The 25,838-nt window shown below is 33.0% G+C and overlaps 2 protein-coding genes across 2 annotated transcripts in view; both read left to right on the top strand.

Moving 5' to 3' along the window:
- The window catches only part of LOC123682563 (protein yellow), a 32,906-nt gene extending 16,549 nt beyond the window's left edge, over window positions 1-16,357 (top strand). The window contains exons 2-3 of the mRNA XM_045621270.1: window positions 4,748-5,010; window positions 14,877-16,357. Of these exons, the coding sequence (XP_045477226.1) occupies window positions 4,755-5,010; window positions 14,877-15,976 (1,356 nt within the window). The 5' untranslated portion in view covers window positions 4,748-4,754 and the 3' untranslated portion in view covers window positions 15,977-16,357. The remainder of the gene's footprint in view (window positions 1-4,747; window positions 5,011-14,876) is intronic.
- A 71-nt stretch (window positions 16,358-16,428) lies between these two features.
- On the top strand, window positions 16,429-24,782 carry LOC123682566 (acid-sensing ion channel 4-A). The gene is made up of 7 exons (XM_045621272.1): window positions 16,429-16,557; window positions 16,644-16,775; window positions 20,826-20,985; window positions 21,037-21,261; window positions 21,972-22,120; window positions 22,174-22,307; window positions 24,323-24,782. The coding sequence occupies exons 1-7, from the start codon at window positions 16,462-16,464 to the stop codon at window positions 24,750-24,752; spliced, it is 1,326 nt and encodes a 441-aa protein (XP_045477228.1). The 5' UTR covers window positions 16,429-16,461; the 3' UTR covers window positions 24,753-24,782.
- The last annotated feature ends 1,056 nt before the right edge of the window (window positions 24,783-25,838 follow it).

Raw genomic sequence — 25,838 nt, 5'->3', positions numbered from 1 at the left:
CAAAAATCACTAAATTATATTTATGGAAATATTTCATTAATTTCAATGAAAATGCAATGAATTAGAGAAAATAATGTATAATACTCGTACAGAAGGCTCATTCTACCACTCGTTCATTCCAAAACTCGCCACTTCGTGGCTCGTTTTTGAATTTTGAACTCGTGGAAGAATACCAATGCCTTCTGCACTTGTATTATAAATAACTATTACAACACCCCTTTGGCTGTTTTTTTACTCAATTAACTATTTTAACTGAGCTTACGTTCAATAAAGTGATGAATGTGTAGGAAATCTATGCAAAATATGAATTCTTCCTTATAAATTGTAGAAAAAAATCGAAAAAAATCAAATGTCAGATTCTTGTTCAACCTACTTTCCTATTAAGTATGTCGAATGACGCTGGTTAGTATATTTCCATAAACTCTCTTTTTGCCATCATTTTCCCATATCTCATTTATGAAATTGAATATTTTTCACACCATTGTATGTTGTTATTTGTTAAGACATTGTGCATTGAAATGACAAGAACATCACATGAATTTAATATTGTATGTTAAATTTGAGAGCAAAATAAATTAAAATCTAACAATGATGTTCCGTGTTGATGAAGATTTGAGAATGCGAAATAAAAACTCGTTTAGAACTGATTTCTAAATCATCATTCCAATTACATATAAGAAATAACCTGTCTCACAGGTTTCAACTCTTATGGAAACTTCCTAGTCTAAATTTCAAAAACCACCGGTGTTCTTTGATAATTTTGTTGTTTTTAGCTCCAAGTTTTACATCAAGTTCATATCCCTAGATTTATGTTGAACAATTTTCGTACATAATATATCTTAAATGTGTTTTCTTAAATTTAAATCTTTTCAATTTCGGTGTTTCAGTTCGTTATGTAGAATTAGATAGATTCATTGATGTGATCGTGGTTTTGCGGGGGAAGTCCCCTGATGTCAGAACCTCTTCTATTTAATTTCTCATTGTGGGGGGTACATGGATCAACTTTGGAATTTCAAATGAAAACCCCTGTTTTTCAAAGCAGATTCGTATTCTATGGCAAAAAATACCAAAGTTTTTCACGAGAAATGGTTCACGAATTGTCACAAGTGACTCTGTAATCGATTTTGAATTTTTTATCCAAATGACCTTAATGTATCTGTTCCATAAAACGATACAGGTTTCAACAAGGACATACACAAGAATTGCAGAAAGGTTTGGAGTTTCCCATACAAGTGGGTCCAGAATGTTGCAGCGATTCAGGGAGACAGGTATGAATGTTCGAAGACCGGGACAGGGTAGACCACGGGTAACAACTCCCATTCAAGAACGTTGCTTGAGAGTTTCTTCGTTGAGACAACGGTTTGCAACCGCTCGCCTCCTTCAAAATCAGCTTGAGCGAACTCATGGGGTGCAAATTAGCACTCAGACAATAAGAAATCGCCTGAGAGAATATGATTTAAGGCCTCGTGTCGCGGCAAGAGGCCCAGCTCTTACCCCAGCCCATCGAAGGGCGCGTTTGGATCTTGCGAGAGAGCATATCCATTGGGAAGAGGCTAATTGGGAAAAAGTTCTCTTCACCGATGAGTCTAGATTCTGCCTCTACCATTGTGATCGACGTTCCCTTGTATACAGACGTCCACATGAAAGATATGCTCAGTGCAATTTCCTGAATACTACTGGTTTCGGGGGAGGAATGATTATGGTATGGGGTGGAATATCTTTGACTGCTCGCACAGACCTAGTGGTCGTGGATAATGGAGCTATGAATGCTGATAGGTATATAAGGAACATTCTTGAAGAGCATGTTGAACCTTGAAGATGTTTTAGTCCCTCGAATGGAATGGCCAGCAAGAAATCCAGATCTCAATCCGATTGAGCAGGTTTGGGACAACCTCAATAGAAGTATGAGAAGTTCAGAAAATCATCCAGCTACTCTTAATGACTTAGGAATCCAACTCAGAGAAATCTGGGAAGGATTAGATCAGAACATTTTAAGATCACTCATTTTGAGTATGAACCGTCATTGCTGAGCTGTAATTAACGCAAGGGGTGGAAATACCAAGTATTAAATCACTTATCAGCATTCCAGTATTTTGAAAATTGTTTATTTCTCTTCTTCCACATAAGATTCGGTGAAATCCTGAATTTTTTTTCCATTTAATGTGTCTTGTTTCGTTCAAACCCTTCCCGAGAGAGCAGTGTAGATGCATCTATTTGGATAATAAGATTGAAATAATTCCAAAATAGATAATAAGGAATAAAACTATACGATAAAAAATTGTGCTTTCACTATTATAACGGAAGAATATGAGAATCCTATTCTATATAATATTTCGCTAGTTCAAATTTAATTTTGGTCACATAATAACGGCGCATATTAAGGAGGTAATACCGCACACCTGTTAAAACAGAGGAAGTCGCGAAAGGAAGACTTTTGTTCAAAGGGTTCCGTATAGAATAACAAACGTAATCGATATGTTATTGTCCTACTTAAGTGGTATCTCAAAGGAAGTGCTTTTCTTCTAGCTCAAATTCGGTTATATCAGTTTCGTCTGATATTTCTCTTCGCGATCATTAAATATGATTCATATTTGATTATTCGCTTTCGTTCAGATGATGAAACATCAACGAAATATTGTGATATTTCGTTGGTTTCCTTGATTTCATCTCAAGCTCCGATGAATGGTAAATGTTGCGTCAACAGAGGTATCATCGATTTCATTCGTACGCTAAATCGTTATTCATACTGAGTTAATTGTTTTCTTTTGACGGTTGTTTCAGTTATTCATCTGTCGAATATCTAGAATTTGTTGGAGCTGATAAACTTAGAATATATTCAGAAACTTATTCGCTAGGGCGTAGAAATCGAGGGGGGTTCTAGGGGTAATTACCCCCCTCAAGATTTCCAAAATATAAAATTTCAGAATTCTCTCAAAAACGAAGAACGAAAATTTTTTTCATGAAATGAACTAATAATCTTTTTACTTTTTTTTTTAAATCGACACGGCAGCAAAAAATTGGCCCCTTTATCGGTTTATTATCGCTTTCAAGATGATTACTTTCATTAATAAACTACGAGCATGTCTATGTCTAAGGTTTATTATTATCCTTCATGTACCCGTTTTGTCGGTGTGCCCTTTGTTTTACCGTCTGTGATTGTTGCCTTCATCATCGGTATACACTTACCCAGTGTTTTCGGTTTTTTTGTATAATTTCGTCAAAAAAGTTATCCGCATCGAAAAATTGTATGGGCTGTGTTGTACAATTTATTGTGTTTCATTGAATTTTCAATTAATTTGTGAAGACATCAGTTTTGAATTGACCATAAAGGGTGTTCCTAAAATGAAGGTTCAGACGAAAATGACAGATTCCTCGGATCATTTTAGTAAACAAAGTCATGAAACATGGGTCCGTAAACGACTTGTTTTCGAGATACAGATATTAAAGTTCAATACTCTCATAGCACCTTCTCTTCACAAGATATTTAGTTCAAATTCGGTACATATATTCCAATTTAAAGTTTTCATCATGAGATATGCTAATTTTGAAAATAAATATAGAGGGTGATATTTTTTCTGGAAGAGTGTCCGCTTAATTCTACCAGAACTTTTTTTTAGTGAACCACTGGTACTTTAAAAAATTGTGAAAAGAAACTCTGGTCCAGTACTACACTTTTTGGCTTCTTGTCAAACAATTCTTCAGTAATACTTGGGAAAATTGAAATTTTATAATAGCATCCAGTAAGCTGTTATGAATAAAATGAACTATAAGTTTTGGTACTTATTAACCCAATCTGTAGAGAAGATTACTACAGATTCGATAAACTGTTATAAGCATAACAAAAAAGTAGGACTATAAGAAACACCCTGTATCCCGAAAACAAAGCCTTTGCGGGCCCATGTATAGGACATTTTATTCTTATTATTCAAGGTACCTCTCATTCTTTTTTTGTACCTCCAATTCAGGAACACCTTTTATAAGTTAAGGACAATCGAATTAATAAAAAATGCTTTATTTCGAGAAATTTTTGGTTCAAACTTTAAAGTAATTTTTTACAATTTGGAAGCGTTGTTCTGGGGTTAAACAGTTCATAATGAATTTCCAAACCTCGCTGAACAGAAATGTCAACACAATACGCTCTATTAGTGTGACGTCACACACCGCCATTTTTGGTTCTCCTGTCAGTATTCGGAATCCAAACAAATAAATTGTCATTCAAATTAGTACGGTGTCGTTGAAGGAATTGGCTTATTTTCATAAATAAGAGTATTTGAGGAACGATTTCAGTATTAATTGATAGACAGAAGGAACGAGGTTAATACCAGTAAGTTTGAATCCTGTATCTTTCCCCAGATTTTGTGAAAAGCCATGTTATTTACTAGTTGAACTTAAGTTCGAACTAACTCCATTAATCTCCTGCCTTCTGTCTATCAATTAATAGAAAAATCGTTCCTTAAATAATCTTATTTATCAAAATAAGCCAATTTCTTCAACGACAACGTACTAATTCGAATGACAATTTGTTTGTTTGGATTCCGAACACTGACAGAAGAACTAAAATGGCGGTGTGTGACGTCATCACTAATAGAGCGTATTTGAAATTTTCAACTGTCAAACCAGAGACAACAACCATCGAAACTTCTCATGAAAACATCCGTTAGAATAATAAATATTTCACCTCGACGAAAACAGATTGGTTAACTTGCTTTTTTCATCAATGTAATAATTATTCTTTTCCTCCTTTCAGAGCAAAGATGAGGTCAGTCTTGCTGTTGCTGGGCGTATTCTGCATACAAGCTTATGCAGATCTAGATGTTAAATTTCAATGGAATCTATTAGATTTCGAGTTCCCATCAGATAATCATAGGAAGTATGCTGTGGAACATAAGGATTTTATACAAGAGAACAATCTACCGCTGGGTTTGGAAGTTTACGAAAATAAGCTTTTTATCACGGTTCCCAGATGGAAATCTGGAGTAGCAGCCTCTCTAGCATACGTTGACATAACAGGTAAATATAAAAATCGTTGGATAGTGTAAACTTTTGATATAAGCATCAATATGAATTATTTCGCATGAACTGAAAATCTGTAATAGCAGAATAGTTTTTGTTTCAATAAGTATATAATTACAGGATTCCATCCCGTTCTGATCAACTGACGTAATATTGTTTTGTTCATTTAGATTCACATATCAGTGTGCTGCATTTTGCTTACACCAGCATAATGCAGGTGGTTCGACGCGTGGCGTCAATTAAGATAAGAAAATATAATGTTATAAATAGGAGACAATATGTTATAGTCAGTCAGTCAGATAGTCAGTCAGATAGATAATCAGCTTTAGAATCATCTTAGATTCATCCTATTGTTCATTTCCATATTTCCTTGTAAATAAATTAGTTTTTAAAAACGTGGTTTTCTCAACGAAAAACATAATTGGCGACGAGGATGGGATCTCTTTAAATATTTCGGAAATAATAGCGCGACGGGAATCTCGCGACGTATTATCTGAAATATTGTGCCGGTCGTAGAAGTGAAAAACAAAAACTTTCTTTCGACTATCAGTTTCAACTGTTAAGGTGAGAAGCAACCCCTAATAAGAAAACCAGAGGCTCGATCACTGGAGTAGCGCCCAGGACAGTTTCAACTTCAAACAAGGAATATCAACGAGGTGAGCAATCCTTTCTAACTGACTCCCAGTTTACCTATTCTGGCCCAAAAATAGTCAACCTTTTCCCAAGTTTTGAGCGTAAAACTTGTATAAAAGTTTTTTCTAGGTTTCTTATAAAAAACCGATCACAAAGTTTTTCCTAGGTTTCTTATCATAAAAAAACCGATCACAAAGTTTTTCCTAGGTTTCTTATTATAAAAACCGATCATTAAAATTATCAATATTACTTCTTTTAAACAGTTCCACGGTAAGAAAGAAAAGAAAGTAGCTAGAGTTAAAATGGATTTATCAACTGCAGAAAAGTTTGGATCACTCCTTCCTAAATTTTCAGGAATAGAGAACGAACTCCATTCTTTTATTAAAAACGTAGAAAGTTATTTAAGTATGTTCAGTAACGAAAATGAACTTATTAAAAAATACTGTTTAGCTTTAGTTAAATCAAAATTAGTCGGTAGAGCACTTGCTGAAGTTTCTACCTCAGATATCCCCGATAATTGGGATCATCTGAAAAGATTTTTGAATGATAAATTTGGCGATCAAATCAATTTAGATGTGTTGATTCACCAATTACAATTCTTAGTAAAGAAATCAAATATGATTAGCTTTATAGATGAAATAATTTCGATGAAAATAAGAATTAACTACAGAATAGATGCTGACACGATGCCAGCTCAAGAAAAACAATTGTATAAGACTAATATATTGAAAATTTGTAAAACGGTGTTAATTTCGAATGCACCAACGGAACTTAGAACTTATTTAATCGCGAATAATGCCTTAACGTTTGACCAAACCATAAATGCAATTAAAGATTATTTGTCAAACATGGAGCAATATGATTTATTAGATAAAAGTAGAAAACATAATTTTCAATCGCGAAGGACGAAAAATAATTTTCAAAATAATAATAATAATAAAAGACACTATATTCCAAATAATTATAGATCAAATTATATTCTCAATAATTATCATTTTAGATCGAATAATAATTATAATTCAAATCTAAATTCAAATTTCCCCTCACAACCTATTCAGTTTAATCAAAGACCTGTGAATAATTATTATCCTACAAACAAACAAGTGTTCGGATATCCAAAGACGGAACGATATAATAATCAAAATGTTTTTAAACCAAATCCCAACCAACGAATTAATACACCACCAGAAAAAATGTCAGTCCAAACTAGAAACTTTGCACAAAAACGTCCAAATTATTCGACGCAATTCCCAACAAATCCAAATAAGAGATTTTATTCCAATGAACAAATTCCCAATTATACATTTGAGGAACTAACCCAATTAGATTCGAGTCAGAATAAAAAGAATTATTATGAACAAAATGATAGAGGTCGTTGGAAAACCTCGAATTCAAATAAATCAAAACAATTTCCCACAAAATTCGTAATTGGCGACGCTTCGACTTCAAAAAATTTTGAGGAACGAAATTTTCGAGACCCTACTCTAGAAAACGAATTGACCTAAATCATATGCTTGATAATACGAATCAAAATCCTATGGAAATACCAGTAGACCTTAGTCATCTAGAAACTAGAAAGAGAGATAAATCACAAAATCAGAAATTGCGTATTGCAAGTAATTTTAGAAAACTAAATGAAAAAAGTATTGACAGTAATGATTCAAAACCGGAAATAAACAGTCAATTGTCGAAAACTATAGAAATGAATAATATCGAAAACGTATTTTCCAAAAGCGATATAACTAATGATACGAATAATAGCGAAACCTTTGAAATCGAAAATAATAAAGTAACGGAAGAAATATTAGATAAACCCTCTGAATTATTAAATACTAGTGAACAAAAAGATAATAAGTTTTTGATTCATAAATTGATGGAAGATGTAAATTATCATAATTATACGGATATTTCCAGTAATCCAAAACGAAAATACTTGAGAACGAAAATAAATAAAGAATTTTCGAATGATATGAATTCCCATAGGTTTCCCCATGATATTTGTCGAAAAAGCAAATTCAAACGTTCTCCCATACAATTTCAATCAAGCTACGTAGGTCACGAACCGTTCAATTACTCCTATTGTAATACAAACCCAACTGTTATCAAAGCACCAATTATTCGCAACCTTGATCCTATATTCAGAAGAAAGCAATTATGCAATTCACAATTTTTCTCAACTAATAAAGAATGTGCTTACCCATTGAGCAGAATTGTTATAGAAAATGAAATTAATTTTGAAAATTTTATAAAGCTGAATGAAATAAATGAAATAACGGATTCTCCAAATGTAAAAGAGAAAGAAGGTAATTTATTTAAAGCCCCTAAAAATTATGCATTAGCGCATTGTGTTTCTAAAGACTTCCACATGAGTCGAGGTATAGCCGTCTGTTTTAAAAATAAATACGGAAATATTGAAAAACTGAAATCGCAAAATAAAATGGTAGGTCAAGTTGCCAAGATTCGAAAAGATAATAGAAATATTTATTATTTAATAACGAAAGAAAATTATTATGATAAACCTACGTACGAAAACGTATTTAAATCTCTAATGGAACTCAGAGAAATTTGTGAAATGAATAATGAAAAATATTTAGCAATACCACGTATAAGTAGCGGATTAGACCGATTGAAATGGTCCACAATTTTTAATATGATAAAATATATTTTTCTGAATTTGAATATAAAAATTACTATATTCTATTTACCAAATAAGAATGGTAATGAAATGAATCAAATCAAAGCATCAAATATGCAAATGAATGATTTGAACGAAATCGAAGAAATAAATAATGGTATTGAAGATGACTTAGTGTCAATAATTAATCAAGTTACTGACGAAGAACTTGATGAATGCTTGGAATTACTAAATGCACGTGAATGCGAAAATGATGATTCCAATGAAAATGAAGATGAAAATATAATTGATTTCGAAACTTCAAACGTGATTATACACGATGATGTAACTATTCACAGTAGTATAGAAAACCCTATCTTCGAAATACCTTATACGGAGAGAAGTATAAACTCCGCGAATTTACAGGTCATATTTAAAAAAGCATCGAATTATGATGTTACGAAAATTAAATTATTCGGAGAAAAATTAAGATTTCTTGTATCAGTAAATTCTGTCGAAACAGATTTATGTAGATTCATTCGAGAATATCTACGTCCAAAAAGTCCTTATACAATATACTTCAAATCATTAGAATTAGAAAAACCTCTTATACGAATTTTGCAAGAGAAATTCGATTATAAGAGCCTCGATTTGAAAATATCGAGAACATTAGTAGAAGATGTTGAAGACAAGGAGGAACAACTCCTTAGAATGAAACAATTCCATGAAACCAAAACTTCACATCGTGGATTACGCGAAAATTTACTAAGTTTGAAAAGAAAGTATTATTGGCCGAATATGAATAAAGATATTCAGAATTATATAAATACATGTGAAATTTGTCAAAAATCTAAATATGAAAGAACTCCAGTTCAACTTCAATTTAAACCAAATCCCGTCGGTACGAAACCTTTTACTCATGTCTACTGTGACACGATTAAATTTAATCAAACAAATTGTTTAAGCGTGATAGATTCTTTTTCCAGATTTGGACAATGCTATCCTTTGTTACAAAAGACAGGATCAGAAATTATGGACAAATTATTAATTTATTTTAGTCATTATGGAATCCCTAACAAAATTACTTGTGATAATGGGATCGAATTTAAAAATAATGTAATACAAGATTTTTGCAAAGTCCATAAAATCGAAATACATTATATCACGAATTATAACCCAAATTCAAACGCATTAGTTGAAAGATTTCATTCTACTCTCATAGAACAATTGAGAACAATTGGAAATAAAAATTTGACTTTTCAAAATAAATTAGCTCAAGCCTTATTAAGTTATAATAATTCAAATCATTCGAGTCTAGAGATGACTCCAATGCAAATCATCAAAGCCGATTTAAATTATTCTTTACCCATTGAAAGAACTCATAATGAACAAATTCAAAATTATGTTGAAAATTACTTAGAAAATTTCAACGATATTTCAAAACATTTAGAAAAACGACAAGAGAAAAACTTGGCCCGTTTAGAAAAAACAAATAAGAAAAGATCTGCTGATCGTCCCTTAAATGAAAATCCAACGTATATTAAAAATCCGAAAACAAGAAAACTCGACCCAGCGTTCAAAAGAATCGATGCAAGTGAAATTGATTCACATCGTATAAAAGATAATAAGAATAAACATATTTATCATAAGAAAATTATGAAGCAACGAAAGAAGTAACTTTCAAATTTTATTTTCAGATTCAACATGGATCACCATTCATTTACATTGATAATTATGATTTTAATGATAACGAAGATAATTAATTCACTAGAAATTATTCCAATTGAAAATAATGTATTGCCCATTCAATTAGGAAAAGCTTACATAACAAAAAAGAATTTACAACTAATTTATCATATTGATTTAAATAAAATAGAAAATGTAATTTTGGCATATCAGAAAGAAATAGATAAATTTAAGAAGGAACCATTAGGTTTTTCGCAGACTGCAAACTATAGATATTTGCAAGAGTCTAATAAAATAAATATTGAATCGTTCGAAGAAATAGTTAATGAAAAAATACGGACTAAGAGAGGATTGATTAATTTAGGAGGCAAAATCTCAAAAATACTCTTTGGAACCTTAGATTCTGACGATGAAGAATTATACAGAAATTATTTTAATAGTATAAAGAAAAATGAGGAAACCCTCATAAGGAATCAAAAGAAGATCGCTACTGTAGTTAATGACTTGAAAAACAAATATATTGATAAATTTCAGAAAATGCATGATAATCTTGAATTATTAAAAATTGTACCAGCACTCGAAGAAGTTCAGCAAATGCATCTTATGACTTTTGAACTCAAAGACATTAAAAATACTTTGGATGAAATTCAAACTGCAATTAGTTTTGCTAGGTTACATTTGTTGCATGAATCCATTTTACCCTATTCAAAGTTTTCAGAAGTAATCAAAAATTCAAGTATCATTCCCTTACATCATATAAAAGACTATTATCAATTATGCCATACTAAGGTAATTTTCAAAAATAAAATTTTACTATTTCTTATATCTATTCCAACCATTTATGAAAAGGGATACGAATTATACAAGTTTTACTTTCTTTCCCAAAATAATGAATCCCTTTCCTTAACCGACTCCTACATGCTCTCACAAGAAGAAGAATTACTATGGAGTACGAGTCAATGTCACCCAGTTGAAGAAGACTTCCTATGCGATCAAGATCTACTATCCAAGCCTCCAGAATGCATCAGAAATTTGTTGAAAAATCACAAAGAAAATTGTTCTAGAATTGTATCAGTCCCACAAGCTAACTTGAAACTTCTAGAAGATGGAAATATCCTCTCAATCAAAAATGAAAAAGTCCAAGAGAAATGCCCACAGCAAACAAAACATTATTTCATACCCCCAATGGCAATCCTTCGTTCAAGATGTGTTGTAGGAAACACACAAAAGGAAATTTTTCCCATTTCTACGATTATGGAAGAAAAATACATTGTCCTGCCCAAGATGGCTCATCCAATGAAGAACCAGCCCAGTTCGAACTTCAAGGAAGAAGACATCCCTGACATCCAGTTGGAAGACCTAGAAGAATGGCACATCCAACCAGGATATTCATTAATTTTTATTCTTATGTTTATAATAATATTGATTTTGATATTTTTTCTTATTTTTAAATATTTGAAAAATAATAGACTTGCTAAAGTCACACCTATTAAAGGTGATAACTTTAACTTAGGTGGGGAGGAATTACAGGATTCCATCCCGTTCTGATCAACTGACGTAATATTGTTTTGTTCATTTAGATTCACATATCAGTGTGCTGCATTTTGCTTACACCAGCATAATGCAGGTGGTTCGACGCGTGGCGTCAATTAAGATAAGAAAATATAATGTTATAAATAGGAGACAATATGTTATAGTCAGTCAGTCAGATAGTCAGTCAGATAGATAATCAGCTTTAGAATCATCTTAGATTCATCCTATTGTTCATTTCCATATTTCCTTGTAAATAAATTCGTTTTTAAAAACGTGGTTTTCTCAACGAAAAACATAATTATATACAGGATGTTTCAAGTTCGACCTGAATGACACTTGGACAACGTCCTAAGAAAGTGAGCATTTGGTGCCAGCTTCAAATACTTCAGTGTCAGTCCTCGTTATGGTTTAAGAACCATCTGTGTACTTTCCGAAGTTATTAAAAATCTTTTTTTTAATCTTTGAATTTAAACAATTATTGAATTATTGTGTACAATTGTGTTTTTATTGAAGCCTCTAATCTTAGACATATGAGTAGCTCCAAACTTATGCAAGCTAAAGTAATCGATTATATAGGTTCATTCAATAGCCAAATGGAATAACATTTTCTCGTCTTCTAAGAACAATGGAAAAATATTTTTGAATGAAAATAATATTGATTTCAAACTTCTCAATTCCATTGTCTGGAATGGAAGTATGATAATATAATATGATAATAATTTTGTCATTTGATATATTTCACCCAGCTTTAGATCTCAGGTTTATAATTTTCAATAACAAATATTTGAAATCCTTTCACTACTTTGTTTTTGCAAAGTTCTTGCTTCTGGGTTGGAAATTTCTAGTAGGTACTTTGGCTCATTACTTTCAATAATGGGACTTCAGAATTTGAGGAAAATTTAACATCTTGATAGTTCCACTAGGATATCGTAAAGAAGAAATCTCAGTACTTTCCGTCCTTTAATAATTTTAAAGATAAATTCTTTGTGTTACTCTTTCGGATAACATTACCGTTGATTGAATTGATCAAGAAAATCAATGAAAGGTCGGTCTGTGCTGACTTGCCTTTCGCTTTTATTCATTGCTTTGATCTTAGACACAAGCCTTGATGAATAAGGAATTATCCATTAATTTGTATAACAGCGGTATTTCCGATACATTCAGATATGTTTATTGATTTTGTATATCGACTCGACGTGTAAGGTTTTTTCGAGGTTTCTGAAACCAAAACTCATTAGTATTATTTTCTGAGAAGGTATCTAATCATCGTCTTTTTACCATTAAAAACTAAATTGATCATGTTATTCAGAGATTAAATTGTTTGTAGTATACTCTTGGTTCAAGTCCTTCATCAATTTTTTTTGTATTCGCACCAGTTTCAAAATTTTGAAACAGTTTACGAAATGATACACGTTAAACAGTCTAATTACCAACTTCCTATGCGATAATATAATTTTCTCTAATTCTGTGGTTATTCCGTTCATTCTTCCACATCTTGTAGAACAAAATCGTGCGAGAATATATCAGAAACGCACAGTTTTCATGGTTATATTTTATTATTCTATGTTGGTACTCCGAACTTTCCGCCACGGCTTTATCTGTCAATTCATCAATTTGCCTTAAAGAAATCAGTTCTGCCAACCAACATTTTTCAATGCAAAAATCACTAAATGATATTTATGGAAATATTTCATTAATTTCATTAAAAATGCAATGAATTAGAGAAAATAATGTATAATACTCGAACATAAGGCTCATTCTACCACTCGTTCATTCCAAAACTCGCCACTTTTGAACTCGTGGAAAAATCACTAAATGATATCTATTTATGGAAATATTTCATTAATTTTATTAAAAATACAATGAATTAGAGAAAATAATGTATAATACTCGAACAGAAGGCTCATTCTACCACTCGTTCATTCCAAAACTCGCCAATTTTGAACTCGTGGAAGAATATCAATGCCTTCTGCACTTGTATTATAAATAACTATTCTTGGACTTCCTTTCGAATATCAATATAAAGGGGTTTCATTTTGGTTAAAAAAATGAGTATATTTCAAAAGAAATCAATGCATGCAAAGAGGAAGGTATGCTATTAATGATGAAAAACGATATCAGCCAAATGGTTGCCACGGCTACGGTTGCAACACCAAATCCTTTTCATGAAATTTTCCATTACCAATTCGCACATTTGCAGCTACATGTCCTCGATAACTTCACGAATTCCATCTCTGAGGACTTGAATCCATTGTGAAGCGTTGGATTAGACCTCATCTTTCACATGACTCCAGAGAAAAAGTCTAAAAGTGTTTGATCACGAGATCTCAGTGGCCAATTGTGATCAATTCTTCGAAATAAAACGGCCAGGTAACATTTCTTGCCAAATTGCTATTGTTTCGTTACTCGTGTGACACATATCGCCGTCTTGCTGAAAATGAACGTCATCCACAATAATATCTTTCAATTACGGCCATAAAAATCATTATTTATAGCTCGGTAGCGCAATCTATACTCCGAAACAGTTGCACCAGCCTCATTTCCGAAAAAATAAGGCTCAATCAACTGTCATCCCAAAGGCCGCAACAATCAGTGACACGTTAAGGATGAAGAGGCTTTTAAACAATAATTCTTTGATTTTCCGAGTCCCAAATGCTATAATTCTGCTTTTTAACGTAGCCTCCGAAGTGAAAATAACTTTTCTATGAAATCCTGATCATTTTTAATGCATTTCAAGGACCCAACCAGCGAAGACGTTGCTGGTGATCGATCCACTTGAGTTATTATTTTAACTGAACTATAAGAGACTCAAGACCTAAGTTTTTACTCAAACTACGGTATAATGTCATTTTTAGAATGCCTAAGTTCAATCGAGGAATTGACAAACTACAACGAGAAATTGACAAACCTGGCTTTTCGTTAACACTGCAGGCTACAGCAGCAAAATTTTCAGTTGTTTTTGAGCGACGCACACAGCCTCGATTCTTTACATCACTAACCTGTATCAACAGCTCAAATTTTTTCACCAGTTTGATCAATTGCCAATTAGCTACAAGTGAAACAGTTGAAAATAATAAAAAATACTCTGGCAATTTATGCGGCAGTTTTAGCTTTAGCTTTTAAACATCAGAGTTAGGTAGGCTATTTTTGTTCTTGTAACTTATTACCTCTCGAGAAATCCTGATTTGAAATTGAAAATTGAATTGAATTGAAAAAACACAAAATATTTTGGTCTCAGTAATTTCCAGTTTGAAAATACATAGATAACACTGTGAATCATAAATAGTTCATATTCCTGTGAAACCACTGATCACCCTGCCTTTTCATAAAAGGAAGGAATACTCACATTCAATGCACCAGAGTGAAACAACCAACTAACATCATACATTTTTTTCAGATTCGAATAAATCTCCAAAGCTACGTCCCTATCCAAACTGGCCAGCTCACAACATCAGAGGATCAACAGTACCAGAAATAGTATCACCCTTCAGAGTAAAGGCCGACCAATGCGACCGTCTCTGGGTTCTCGACACAGGCACTTCAGATCTTCTAGGAGACACCAAAATCCTAGCCCAACCAAGAATCTCTGTCTACAACCTCAAAAACGACACCTTGATCCGACAATACGTCATACCTAAGGACCAACTGAAAGAAGAGAGCTTCCTCGCTAACATAGTGGTCGAGGTAGTTAACTGTGAAGATACCTTCGCCTACATTGGTGACCTTGGAAAGGCCGCTCTTATTGTTTACTCCTGGAAGAACAACACTTCATGGAAAATAGCGCATAACTACTTCAACGTGGATCCTCTGGCAGGAGATCTCAACGTGTCAGGAATTGCTTTGAAATGGGATGATGCTATTTTTGGTCTTGCCTTGACACCTCCCAAAGAAAACGGTTTCAGCACCCTCTACTTCCATCCTCTGCTCAGTTACAACGAATTCTCTGTGAGCACAGAAATACTGCGTGATCCAGAATTAGCGAAGAACAGTTACCAAAACTTCACACTCTTGGGATCGAGAGGACCTAAAAGTCAGAGCACTGCCTCTTTCTTCCACTCGAAAACTAGCGTTCTCTTCTATGGTTTGATAAACTTGAACGCTATAGACTGTTGGAACACTACTGTGCCATACACTATGGAAAATCAAGGAAGGGTGTATCAGAACGATGTCACTATGGTTTTTCCTAACGATATCAAAGTAGACGCCAACGATAATCTATGGGTATTGTCCGATAGACTTCCAATCTTCATGTACCAGAAATTAGACGATCAAGATGTTAATTTCAGAATTCTGACAGCACCAGTATCTGAGGCAGTAGAAGGTACAGTTTGCGACACTCAACAGTCTGTTGTTATGGATAGATTCAAGCCTAGTGTGGCAGTCAGTACTAATGTTGAGAGCGCAACACAGAAAGATAGTGCTCCTGGAGCTTCAACAACAATATATTCTTCACTTACGTTATTATTTATATCTCTCATTTTTTTGGTGAAAGTTTAGATGGTTGTCCATTAACTTGTTGTACATATTTATAATTTAATTGTATTATAGTCTCTCGCTAAATGTTTGTTTATAGAGAAATTTTATTGTCAATACTTTCAATTAATGTTTTTTTTTCCTTTGTAAATTTTATATAGCGGGAATTTTTTCAACAAGGAATTCTCCTTGAATTATTCGTCTAGATTTTTCACTTTTATATTACCGAATGTAGGTTTTTATATCATGTTTTCTAGTGAAGAATTATTTGTGATATGTGATATTCGGCTTATGTAGCTCCATATTTGTAGAAAGTACCTTATTTATTTGATATATAGACCATAAAAGGTGTTGTAACATTCATTCGCTAATAAATATAGGATATAATAAAACTCTCAAACAAAATCAATAATGTTTTATCTCCCCCGTTTATTGGAGCATTGAAATTGATGCTTTTTCTGAAGGTATGAGGATTTCTGGATTGGTGACTTGATGAACTGTAGTTTAAAATGGTTTTCGTGGATTTCAATACTTGTTTTACCGATCCAAAGCAGTTTATTAGACTGATAATTCTAATGATATGTGTTTGTGTTACTATTTATGAGGTAGGAACTTTAAAAAATGAAGTACAAGAATGAATCAATTTAAATTTTTGAATAATAATGGAATTGAAAATTTTTTTTCGTTTCAGTTAGAAATTTGTATTGGAAAACTGGTTCATCCACCAGTTACAACTTTGAATATGGTAAAACTTAATGATACAATGCAATATCCAGCGATTACTATTTGCAAAAAACCTGCTTACAAAACAGAAGTTTTTCTTGTAAGTGTATGAGCAATCTTGTCTGTTGAAATATACCTACTAAAATTATTTTTCTACTATAAGAAATGTTGTTGAAACGTGTGATTTATGTTATTGAATTCTTGGGATAATAAAAAAAAATTATCCTAAGAAAAAACTGAGAATTTTGGATAATCGTATAGAGGACTAACCAAAAACTAGATCATTTTATGATAAAAAAATTTCAAAACATAATTTTGAACACAGAATCTTTTATTTTAACAAATACATATAATAAAAATAATAATAATAATAATATGGTTTATTCCTCGGTTTATTCTGTAAGCTACAGGGTATAATATGTATGTAAAATTTAATCAGAATCAAAATATACTGGGTGGGTCAGTGAGTCTTGAAGGTGTAGATTATATTAAATCATATACTCCTCTCGGCTCTCATAAAAAAACATCCCATTTTTTCCAGATTCAACTGAGTTAAAACGTTATAAGATTTTTTTTATAATGGGCAAATTAAATATTCCATACTTTCAATGTTCACACATAGATTTTCAAACCCGAGACATTTTTTTTATGAAAATATTAACATTTTTAAATTTTCGAGACTGAATTGTGAAATTGAATATATCTATGTGAAATTGAATTTAAATGGAGACGCCAGCAAGTTATTTTGACGCCGACAAAATTCTTTACCAACGCGTTTGGCCTATCAACCAGTGGAAAAGAACTGTATTTGCAACAGATACAGCAAGTAGGTAATTCAGAAATAAATTGAAATGTACCGAAATGATTTGATCGTGACAATCATAACAAATATTTTGAAAAACATGTTTGTTATCAGTTACGAATCAGGTATAGCTGCCCATTTAAAACATATCAATAACGAAAGAGTGGTAATTGATAGTTCTCAAAGATTCTTTAATTTTTCATTGTCTTCTTGACTTCATAATATGAATTTCCACCTAGGATAACAGAAATTAATCGAATTTTTTCCTTTCACTTTTTTGAAATTAACCTAAATCTCAACGATGTCGTTCTGTGTGAAAACAGGGTTAAAATGTAATTAAAAAGGGTACCTACTCCAAGAACCAAACTTTTCTTCATCTTAATTTCTTGGCAATATTTTATATTAGGTAAATAAAACGATTAAATTATCACCTCATTTCAAGAAACTATATCCCATATAAAGGATTCCATTCCGAAGTCTTCTCTCTTGAGAATTATAGTATTTATTACAGATTTGTCTATTACCCTCCATCCAACTTATTGGGACACCTTCCAACCAATAAGAAAATAAAACATTCTTACCTTTTCTTCTTAATTTTCTTCTGTGGATTCACGTAGGAGCTAATATTAAGTCTTTAGAAAAAAATTCCAATTTCCATACTACATACAAAAAACATCAAATCCAAAATAAAAACTCCACTGTCGAAAGCTTACTGAAGGGTGTTTTTCTTAGAGCTATAGAGCTTTAAATTGCAATAAAACAAACAAAAATTCGATTGACATGAATTTTATTTATCCGCAAGATAATCTTGTGGCATTACATTTTAAATATGATTTCTGGCATATGACCGCCACGGCTGGCTCGGATGTAGTCCAATCTGGACGTCCAATTTTCGATTACTTTTTCCAACATTTGTGGCCGTATATCGGCAATAACACGTTGTTGTCTTCCAAATGGTCAAGGGTTTGTGGCTTATCCGCATAGACCAATGACTTTACATAGCCCCACAGAAAGTTGTCTAGCGGTGTTAAATCACAAGATCTTGGAGGCCAATTCACAGGTCCAAAACGTGAAATTAGGTTGTCACCAAAAGTGTCTTTCAATAAATCAATTGTGGCACGAGCTGTGTGACATATTGCGCCGTCTTGTTGGAACCACAGCTCCTGTCCACATTGACTGTAACGTTCTGGCCATCATCGTTTTTGAAGAAGTACGGACCAATGATTCCACCAGCCCATAAAGCGCAGCAAACAGTCAGTTTTTCTGGATGTAACGGTGTTTCGACATACACTCGAGGATTAGCTTCACTCCAAATGCGGCAGTTTTGTTTGTTGACGTAGCCATTTAACCAGAAGTGCGCTTCATCGCTAAACAAAATTCGAAAATCGGGAACAACGGCAATCTTCGACGAATTTGTTCAGGCGTGAGTCTATTTATGATGAATTGCCAAACCAAACTGAGAATAAATCACTTGACAGCTGTTAAATCTTGAACAGTAATGCCAACTTAAAGTTATATATACCTCGAAAAAAAACACCCTATGTAATAATATCGAAGGATATGAATGATTATATTCATATACAAGGTGCTCCTAAATTGGAGATACAATGAAAATGACAGATTCCTTATCTCATTCGAAGAAGAAAAAGTCCTATAAACATGGCCCTGCAAGGTTTTCTTCTCAAACCATCTTTTCTTCATAAGATATTCAACTCAAATTAGACATAGATATTCAAATTTGAAATTTTCATCATGTTATATGCTAATTTGAATGCAAATATACAGGTGATATTTTTTCTGAAACAGTGCCTGCTTCTTTCCTCCAGAACCTTTTTTTTTGGTGGACTATTGGTAGTTAGAAAAATGTAAATGGGTATGATTGGTCCAGTTGGTACAACATTTTTTGCTGTAAATGTATACTATGAATCAAGAGGCATTTTTTAATGTATAACTTTTTGTGTGGCGATCGTACCTAATTTGACCTGCCTATTTTGGCAGACATTGATGGTAAGCCACAGATTTTTCCTGAAATAAAAAGTAGTTTTAAAATTCCCAATCATTTCTTACCAAAATTTATCACTTAACTTTTTTTAATCCGATGCACGGTTTCCGTTTAATAAAATAAAAACAGTTTTTCTGCATGATCATAACAATATCATTAATACATACCTACATATGACAATATCACCATGCAGAGACATACGTAGATTTAATTTATTTTTTCAAGGTGAACTTGTGCGTCGGACTAAAAAATTTAAAAGATCAAATTGCTCATAATTGAATACATATTTAATTTTTTTTATTTTTGAAAACTTCAGGTACCACCCTGTATCTCAAAAGATAAGACGTTCAGGACTCCATATGTCCGTATGAAGTTTTTTTGTCAAACTGGTCCCAAAAATCACCCCCATAAATATTGACATTCAATTGGGTAACACCCTGTAGACTATAGAGGGTCGTACTTTTAAACAATGAAGAACTTTTTTTGATTAAATCGACAAAACGTCCTTTGATAAATTGGACAAGGCGAATTTAAGTTAAAAATACGATTTTATATGAAACTGAAAAGATGCTTGAGATGAATTATACAAAAACTACAAAAACTTCAGATGAATTAGGCTAGGGCGGCTAAATTTATTTTGCTAGGCGCCAAAATGTCTAGTAGTGTCTATGATTACCAATTCAAAAAAAAAAAATTTAATCAATTCTTTAGTGGGTACCTCAGTAATCCTCAGTAAAATCCAGATTTTTTAAGGTCCAGTTAGTAAGCTGTGATGAATAAATTAATTATAAATTAATTAATAACATAATTAGTTTATGGAGCAATGTTTATAGGACTATTTTTTCTTGAAATTATCCAAGAAATCTGTCATTTTTTTTTGTTCCTTCAATTAAAGAACAGCCTGTACATTTTAATTGTTACCTACATGTTAAGATTTGGTGTAAATGAAATTTCATTATTGTTAACAATGACACATTTTGTTGATTTAATGTCTTATACATTATTTATATGCCTAAAGAGATCAATAAAGATTGTTATCGCAATAGATTCTTTGCCTATCATATCATATATAAGATTATCATTATTATTATATAAAAATGTAGTCATTCAGTTTTCAAAACTGAAGAAGTTATTCCTTCTATAAATGTGGATCTTTTGATTGCATAGTAGAGTGAGGTACTATCTTGGCAGTAAAAGCCCGAGTTTCTTCAGAATGTTCAGTTCTTAGATAATTCAGTAATTTTATAATTATTTTATCCTTAATACATCTGATAACTGATTAGTTCCCCTAGATATCATAAATTTTGTGTTATGTAAATATCAACACAATTCATCAACCCTTTCAGAAATATGGTATGAGAAGAAGGACAGAACTGAGCAATAAAGGAGCATTTTCAAAATTCAAATTCGATGAATTTTCACTAGATGAATTTATGGAGGAGTCAACCTATGATTTGAATGAAACTCAGCAGTTCTTCGGTTACAATTCAATTGTTGGATTTAAAAGTAAGATGAGGTTGAATTTCTGAAGAAACGTTGTGAGAAAATTGTTTTCAGGCATGAACGTTTCTTCTAACTTGTATCTGAAACTGGGAAAATGCCATACTTTCATCACAACTAATTTATCCTCTGATTTTTCACCGGAAGGAGGTATGATATTTTATCTAGGGAATATTAACAGAATGTCGAGTCCTAGGAATGAAACGAAGAAATTTGTGCTGGCTCAGGACTTTTCAGATGGTTTTAATATTTTCCTTCATCATTCTTCAGAATTCATAACAGGTAAATTACATTTTTTTAAGGTCTACAATTTCGTGTTTTTTGGGAAATTATTAGGTTGTATTCGAACGTAACTAGATTTTCGCTAAGAAATAATAAATCAAAGTTGCATTTCTTTTTCGAAGATGAACATATGAATTATTTGGGATCTTCCATTTTGCCACAATGGTGTTGAAGAAGATTATTGTAATGCGTATTGAAGTCAATTGTTCCTGGATGAAACTTCTTAAACAATCAGCTTCTCCTGCAATTGAAGATTATTATTAAAATATTTTAAAGAATGTATTTTGAAATACAAATGAATACTAACATTAAAATGACTTCAGAAATCAAATATTCGAAACAATCACCAAATGATTTCAACATGAATTTGAATTCGAAAGATGCAGAACTATAAAAATACTTCATAATTGAAGCAGAATTTATTCATTTAGCAATTTAACAAGTTGAAATTTTCATTCCGTGTCGGCCATTTGGACATAATATTGCATCGTTAAAGGCATAACTTCCTCTTCAAAATGAGATAAACATTTATTGATTTCTCTTACAGTATACTCGACACTCGTTTTATTTTGTATTATTAAAATGAAACCTCTTATTGGAAAACCTTAAAGTTTCTTTTTCTCCATTTCGTTGAACTTTGAATTATCGAAACTTTAGAGATCTCATAACATTCATCGCCAATCGTCACCTAAATTAATCAATTTTTACAGATCAATCGGAGCAGATGGAAACGTACTCTCAATTCATTTTTATCGAATCTGGAGAAGCGGTCCAATTAAATATAGAAGTGAAGGAATTCCACATGGTGGATCACCCAGATGAACGATGTGTGTCTACCAGTAATTACAGTCAATCGAGAGTATGTGTGTCAAGTTCCATCTCTCGTTTTTCTCTATTCAAATTTATTTTCAGTGCTTTGAGGAATGCATGCATGATAAACTAATGAAAGAATTCCTATGTTCCCTACCTTGGATGAAGGGCAACTTGATATTTCCATCCTGTAATGACTCGGAGGTTATCGACAAAATGAATAATGTACTCAATAGGTAAAGTTGTATATAGAGAAGGTAAGGTAAGGTTTAGCTACAATCCAATTCATTCCAAAGGGTTATCCGAAGTAAACGTAACTAAAACACACTTTCAATTATAATTTCGATCGAATTTTTATATCTACACTGCGCAAAAAAATTAACGCACATTCTGAAAATCTCAATTTTAATGGAAGTTAACTCTACATTGACTTCATAATTTATTTTTTATGTTCTCTCGGGAAGGTTTTGAACGAAACAAGACACATTAAATGGAAAAAAAATTCAGGATTTCACCGAATCTTATGTGAAAGTAGAGAAATAAACAATTTTTAAAATACTGGAATGCTGATAAGTGATTTAATACTTGGTATTTCCACCCCTTGCGTAAATTACAGCTCGGCAACGACAGTTCATACTCAAAATGAGTGATCTTAAAATGTTCTGATCTAATCCAGATTTCTCTGAGTTGGATTCCTAAGTCATTAAGAGTAGCTGGATGATTTTCTGAACTTCTCAGCCTTCTATTGAGGTTTTTCCAAACCTGCTCAATCGGATTGAGATCTGAACTTCTTGCTGACCATTCCATTCGAGAGACTTCAACCTCTTCAAGGTACTCCTGAACGATGCGCGCCCGATGGGGTTTGGCATTATCGTCCATACAAATGAAATTTTCACCAATGTATGGGGCAAATGGCACTTCATGCTCTTCAAGAATGTTCCTTATATACCTTTCAGCATTCATAGCTCCATTATCAACGATCACTAGGTATGTGCGAGCAGTCAAATACATATATTCCAACCCATACCATAATCGATCCTCTTCCGAAACCGGTAGTATTCAGGAAATTGCACTGAGCATATCTTTCATGTGGACGTCTGTATACTAAGCAAGGTCGATCACAATGGCAGAGGCAGAATCTAGACTCATCTGTGAAGAGAACTCTTTCCCAATCAGCCTCTTCCCAATGGATATGCTCTCTCGCAAAATCCAAACTCGCCCTTCGATGGGCTGGGGTAAGATCTGGTACTCTGGCCGCGGCACGAGGCCTTAAATCATATTCTCTGAGGCGATTTCTTATTGTCTGAGTGCTAATTTACACCCCATGAGTTTGCTCAAGCTGATTTTGAAGGAGGCGAGCGGTTGCAAACCGTTGTCTCAACGAAGACACTCTCAAGTTTCTCAACGTTCTTGAAAGGCAGTTGTTACCCGTGATATACCCTGTCCTGGTCTTCGGACATTCATACCTGTCTCGCTGCAACATTCTGGACACACTTGTATGGGAAACTCCAAACCTTTCTGCAATTCTTGTGTATGTCCACCCTTCTTCTCGCAAAACTACCGCTTGGGCACATTCCTCTTGGGTCAAATTGCGTGTTTCGCGTTGCATAGAAATCGAGTGTAGAAAATCAAACCAGAGAAAAACTATTGATCACTAGAATTGATCGAGAACAACTGATTTCAGAGTGGAGCCAATACATTCAAAATCTGATAATCTCATATTTTTTTATTCCTGCTGGGAAAAAACATCTGTATTGAAGAAAAACGTTAAAAGTGGATAACATATGCATGCATAATTCTGATAAAAATAATTATCATTGAGTTGAGAACACCTGCAGTTGTACAATAAATTTGAGATTTCCATAATGTGCGTTAATTTTTTTGCGCAGTGTATTTAATGCTTGGAACTTTGAACGAACAAACAGAACTTTGCTATTAAAATAATTCAATGTTTTTAAATGGTTCATGGAAGCTAGATAACGGTAAAAATGTTCGCTATCTACCAATTTTTACATCCTCTTCCCTGGATTTTCCCAAGTACCACCTTTCTTGTAACTTTCTTGTACCTGTTCCACATAAATGCTCTGTAGTCTGTACCTACATTTCATAAAATCTTCACAGTGTCTGAAGATGAACTAGAATAAGTTCGAAACTGTGGTTACAATGTACTCCTTAAATTGTTATTCAACTCAATTTGTAGTAAAACTCAGTAATGATAAAAACTTGTTTTAAAACTCATTATAATTTTCAGCAAACGAAAATCATTTTCCGAAGATTGCGATTGTCCAAAATCATGCCATCTTCACCTCTACCTACCCAAGGTACTTCAAAGAAAGACAGTGACCTCATCACCATTTTCCCTCCTTTATCTGGGATACACCTCCAACATTGTCTCAGTTGTCGAACAAGTTGTCAGTTACGATTGGAGCTCTTTCATTGGCGATCTGGGAGGTTCACTTGGACTGTTTCTTGGATTATCCGTCATTGGACTTATTGAGGTGATTGAGATGTTCTTGAGGTTGATATTCAAGAAGAGACGTCAGAGACTGAGAGAAGAAGAACGTTTAACCTCGCTGAGAGATATGAGAATGGTGGGGAGGCTGTTGGAATACCTTTTGATGTATACAAATAGGCAGAACAGTGAAGTTGTTCTGAAAAAATGTGATAATCAGAAATTCTGATTGGAAATTATATAAATAATAATGCAACACAATTTTTATAGTTTCCCTCCAAAATTTATATCCGCGTACCTACTAATTGTTGTTAAGCCTCTAAATTCATGAGATGGTTGAAGGTAATAATTAAATTCAAAGGAAGTTATTTTGAAGGATTTTCCGATTATTTCCACTTAGTCGACAAAAAATGAGTATAATATAGGTGAAATCAATGGATGTTTATTCCATTGTCAAGAAGAAGTTAAGACAATAATGAAGAAAACCAATATTAGCCAAATGGCCTTCGGTTGCAGCACCATATTTTTGTCATCAAATTTTAATTTTCGTCTATATGCCTTCGATAACTTTTTTGAGGCCTTCTGAATTCCATTTTCAAGGTTTTGAATTGATTGGTGAAATTTGCATATACCTCCTTCTTCACAGACCCTGAAAAAAGTCTAAGGGTGGTAAATCACTAGATCTCGATGACGAATAGGAATCAACTTTTCGATAAATTACAAGATCAGAAAACTTTTCTTGCAAAATGAAATTTATTTTTCTGATTGTGTGCGCTTATATTGAAAATAAACGTCGTCCACATCAATATCTTCCAGTTCTCGACATAAAATAGTATACTGTGCAACAAGTGGGGAAAGTCCAACTTTTCTCGCGAGTGTGGAAGTTTGTGGCACGAGCCTGAAAGGCGAGAACACACACGAGCGAGAAAAGGACTTTCTCCACATGTTGCACACTATACTTTTCCTACAACTGCACAAATTTCAATAATTCAACTAACGGACTTGATTCAAATCAAAATGACCTTTGTTGACAGTATGTGTTAATTTATTGCGTTTCCATAGAAACGACTTCTCAAAAGCCCAATTTCATTGGTCTACCAAGCAAGGTGTGGGAAAAGTGCCGTGAGAAATAATATTTCTCACAGTATGGGCAATACATAGTTTTGAAATTGAGTAAGCTATGAAGAAAACGCTACTTTTCATAGCAGTTGTTGGAAAAAATCATTAATAAGCAGAATTGTCGGTCCAAGAATGATTGTTGAACAGCCTCAATGTTTCACTGTTTGGTGCAGTTTTTGGGCTAGTGGTGTGATTG

Source organism: Harmonia axyridis, chromosome 6 (assembly GCF_914767665.1).
Source record: "Harmonia axyridis chromosome 6, icHarAxyr1.1, whole genome shotgun sequence".
NCBI classification, from domain to species: domain Eukaryota; kingdom Metazoa; phylum Arthropoda; class Insecta; order Coleoptera; family Coccinellidae; genus Harmonia; species Harmonia axyridis.
The sequence above is the reverse complement of the archived record's forward strand: the minus strand, read 5'-3'. Positions and strand labels throughout refer to the sequence as shown.

Excerpts from the sequence above, each read along its gene's own strand:
- LOC123682566 (XM_045621272.1), top strand. The coding sequence starts at position 16,462 with ATGGTTTTCGTGGATTTCAATACTTGTTTTACCGATCCAAAGCAGTTT. Across the intron at positions 20,986-21,036 it reads TTCAATTGTTGGATTTAAAA|GCATGAACGTTTCTTCTAAC; the intron begins GTAAGATGAGGT and ends AATTGTTTTCAG. Across the intron at positions 22,121-22,173 it reads GTAATTACAGTCAATCGAGA|TGCTTTGAGGAATGCATGCA; the intron begins GTATGTGTGTCA and ends ATTTATTTTCAG.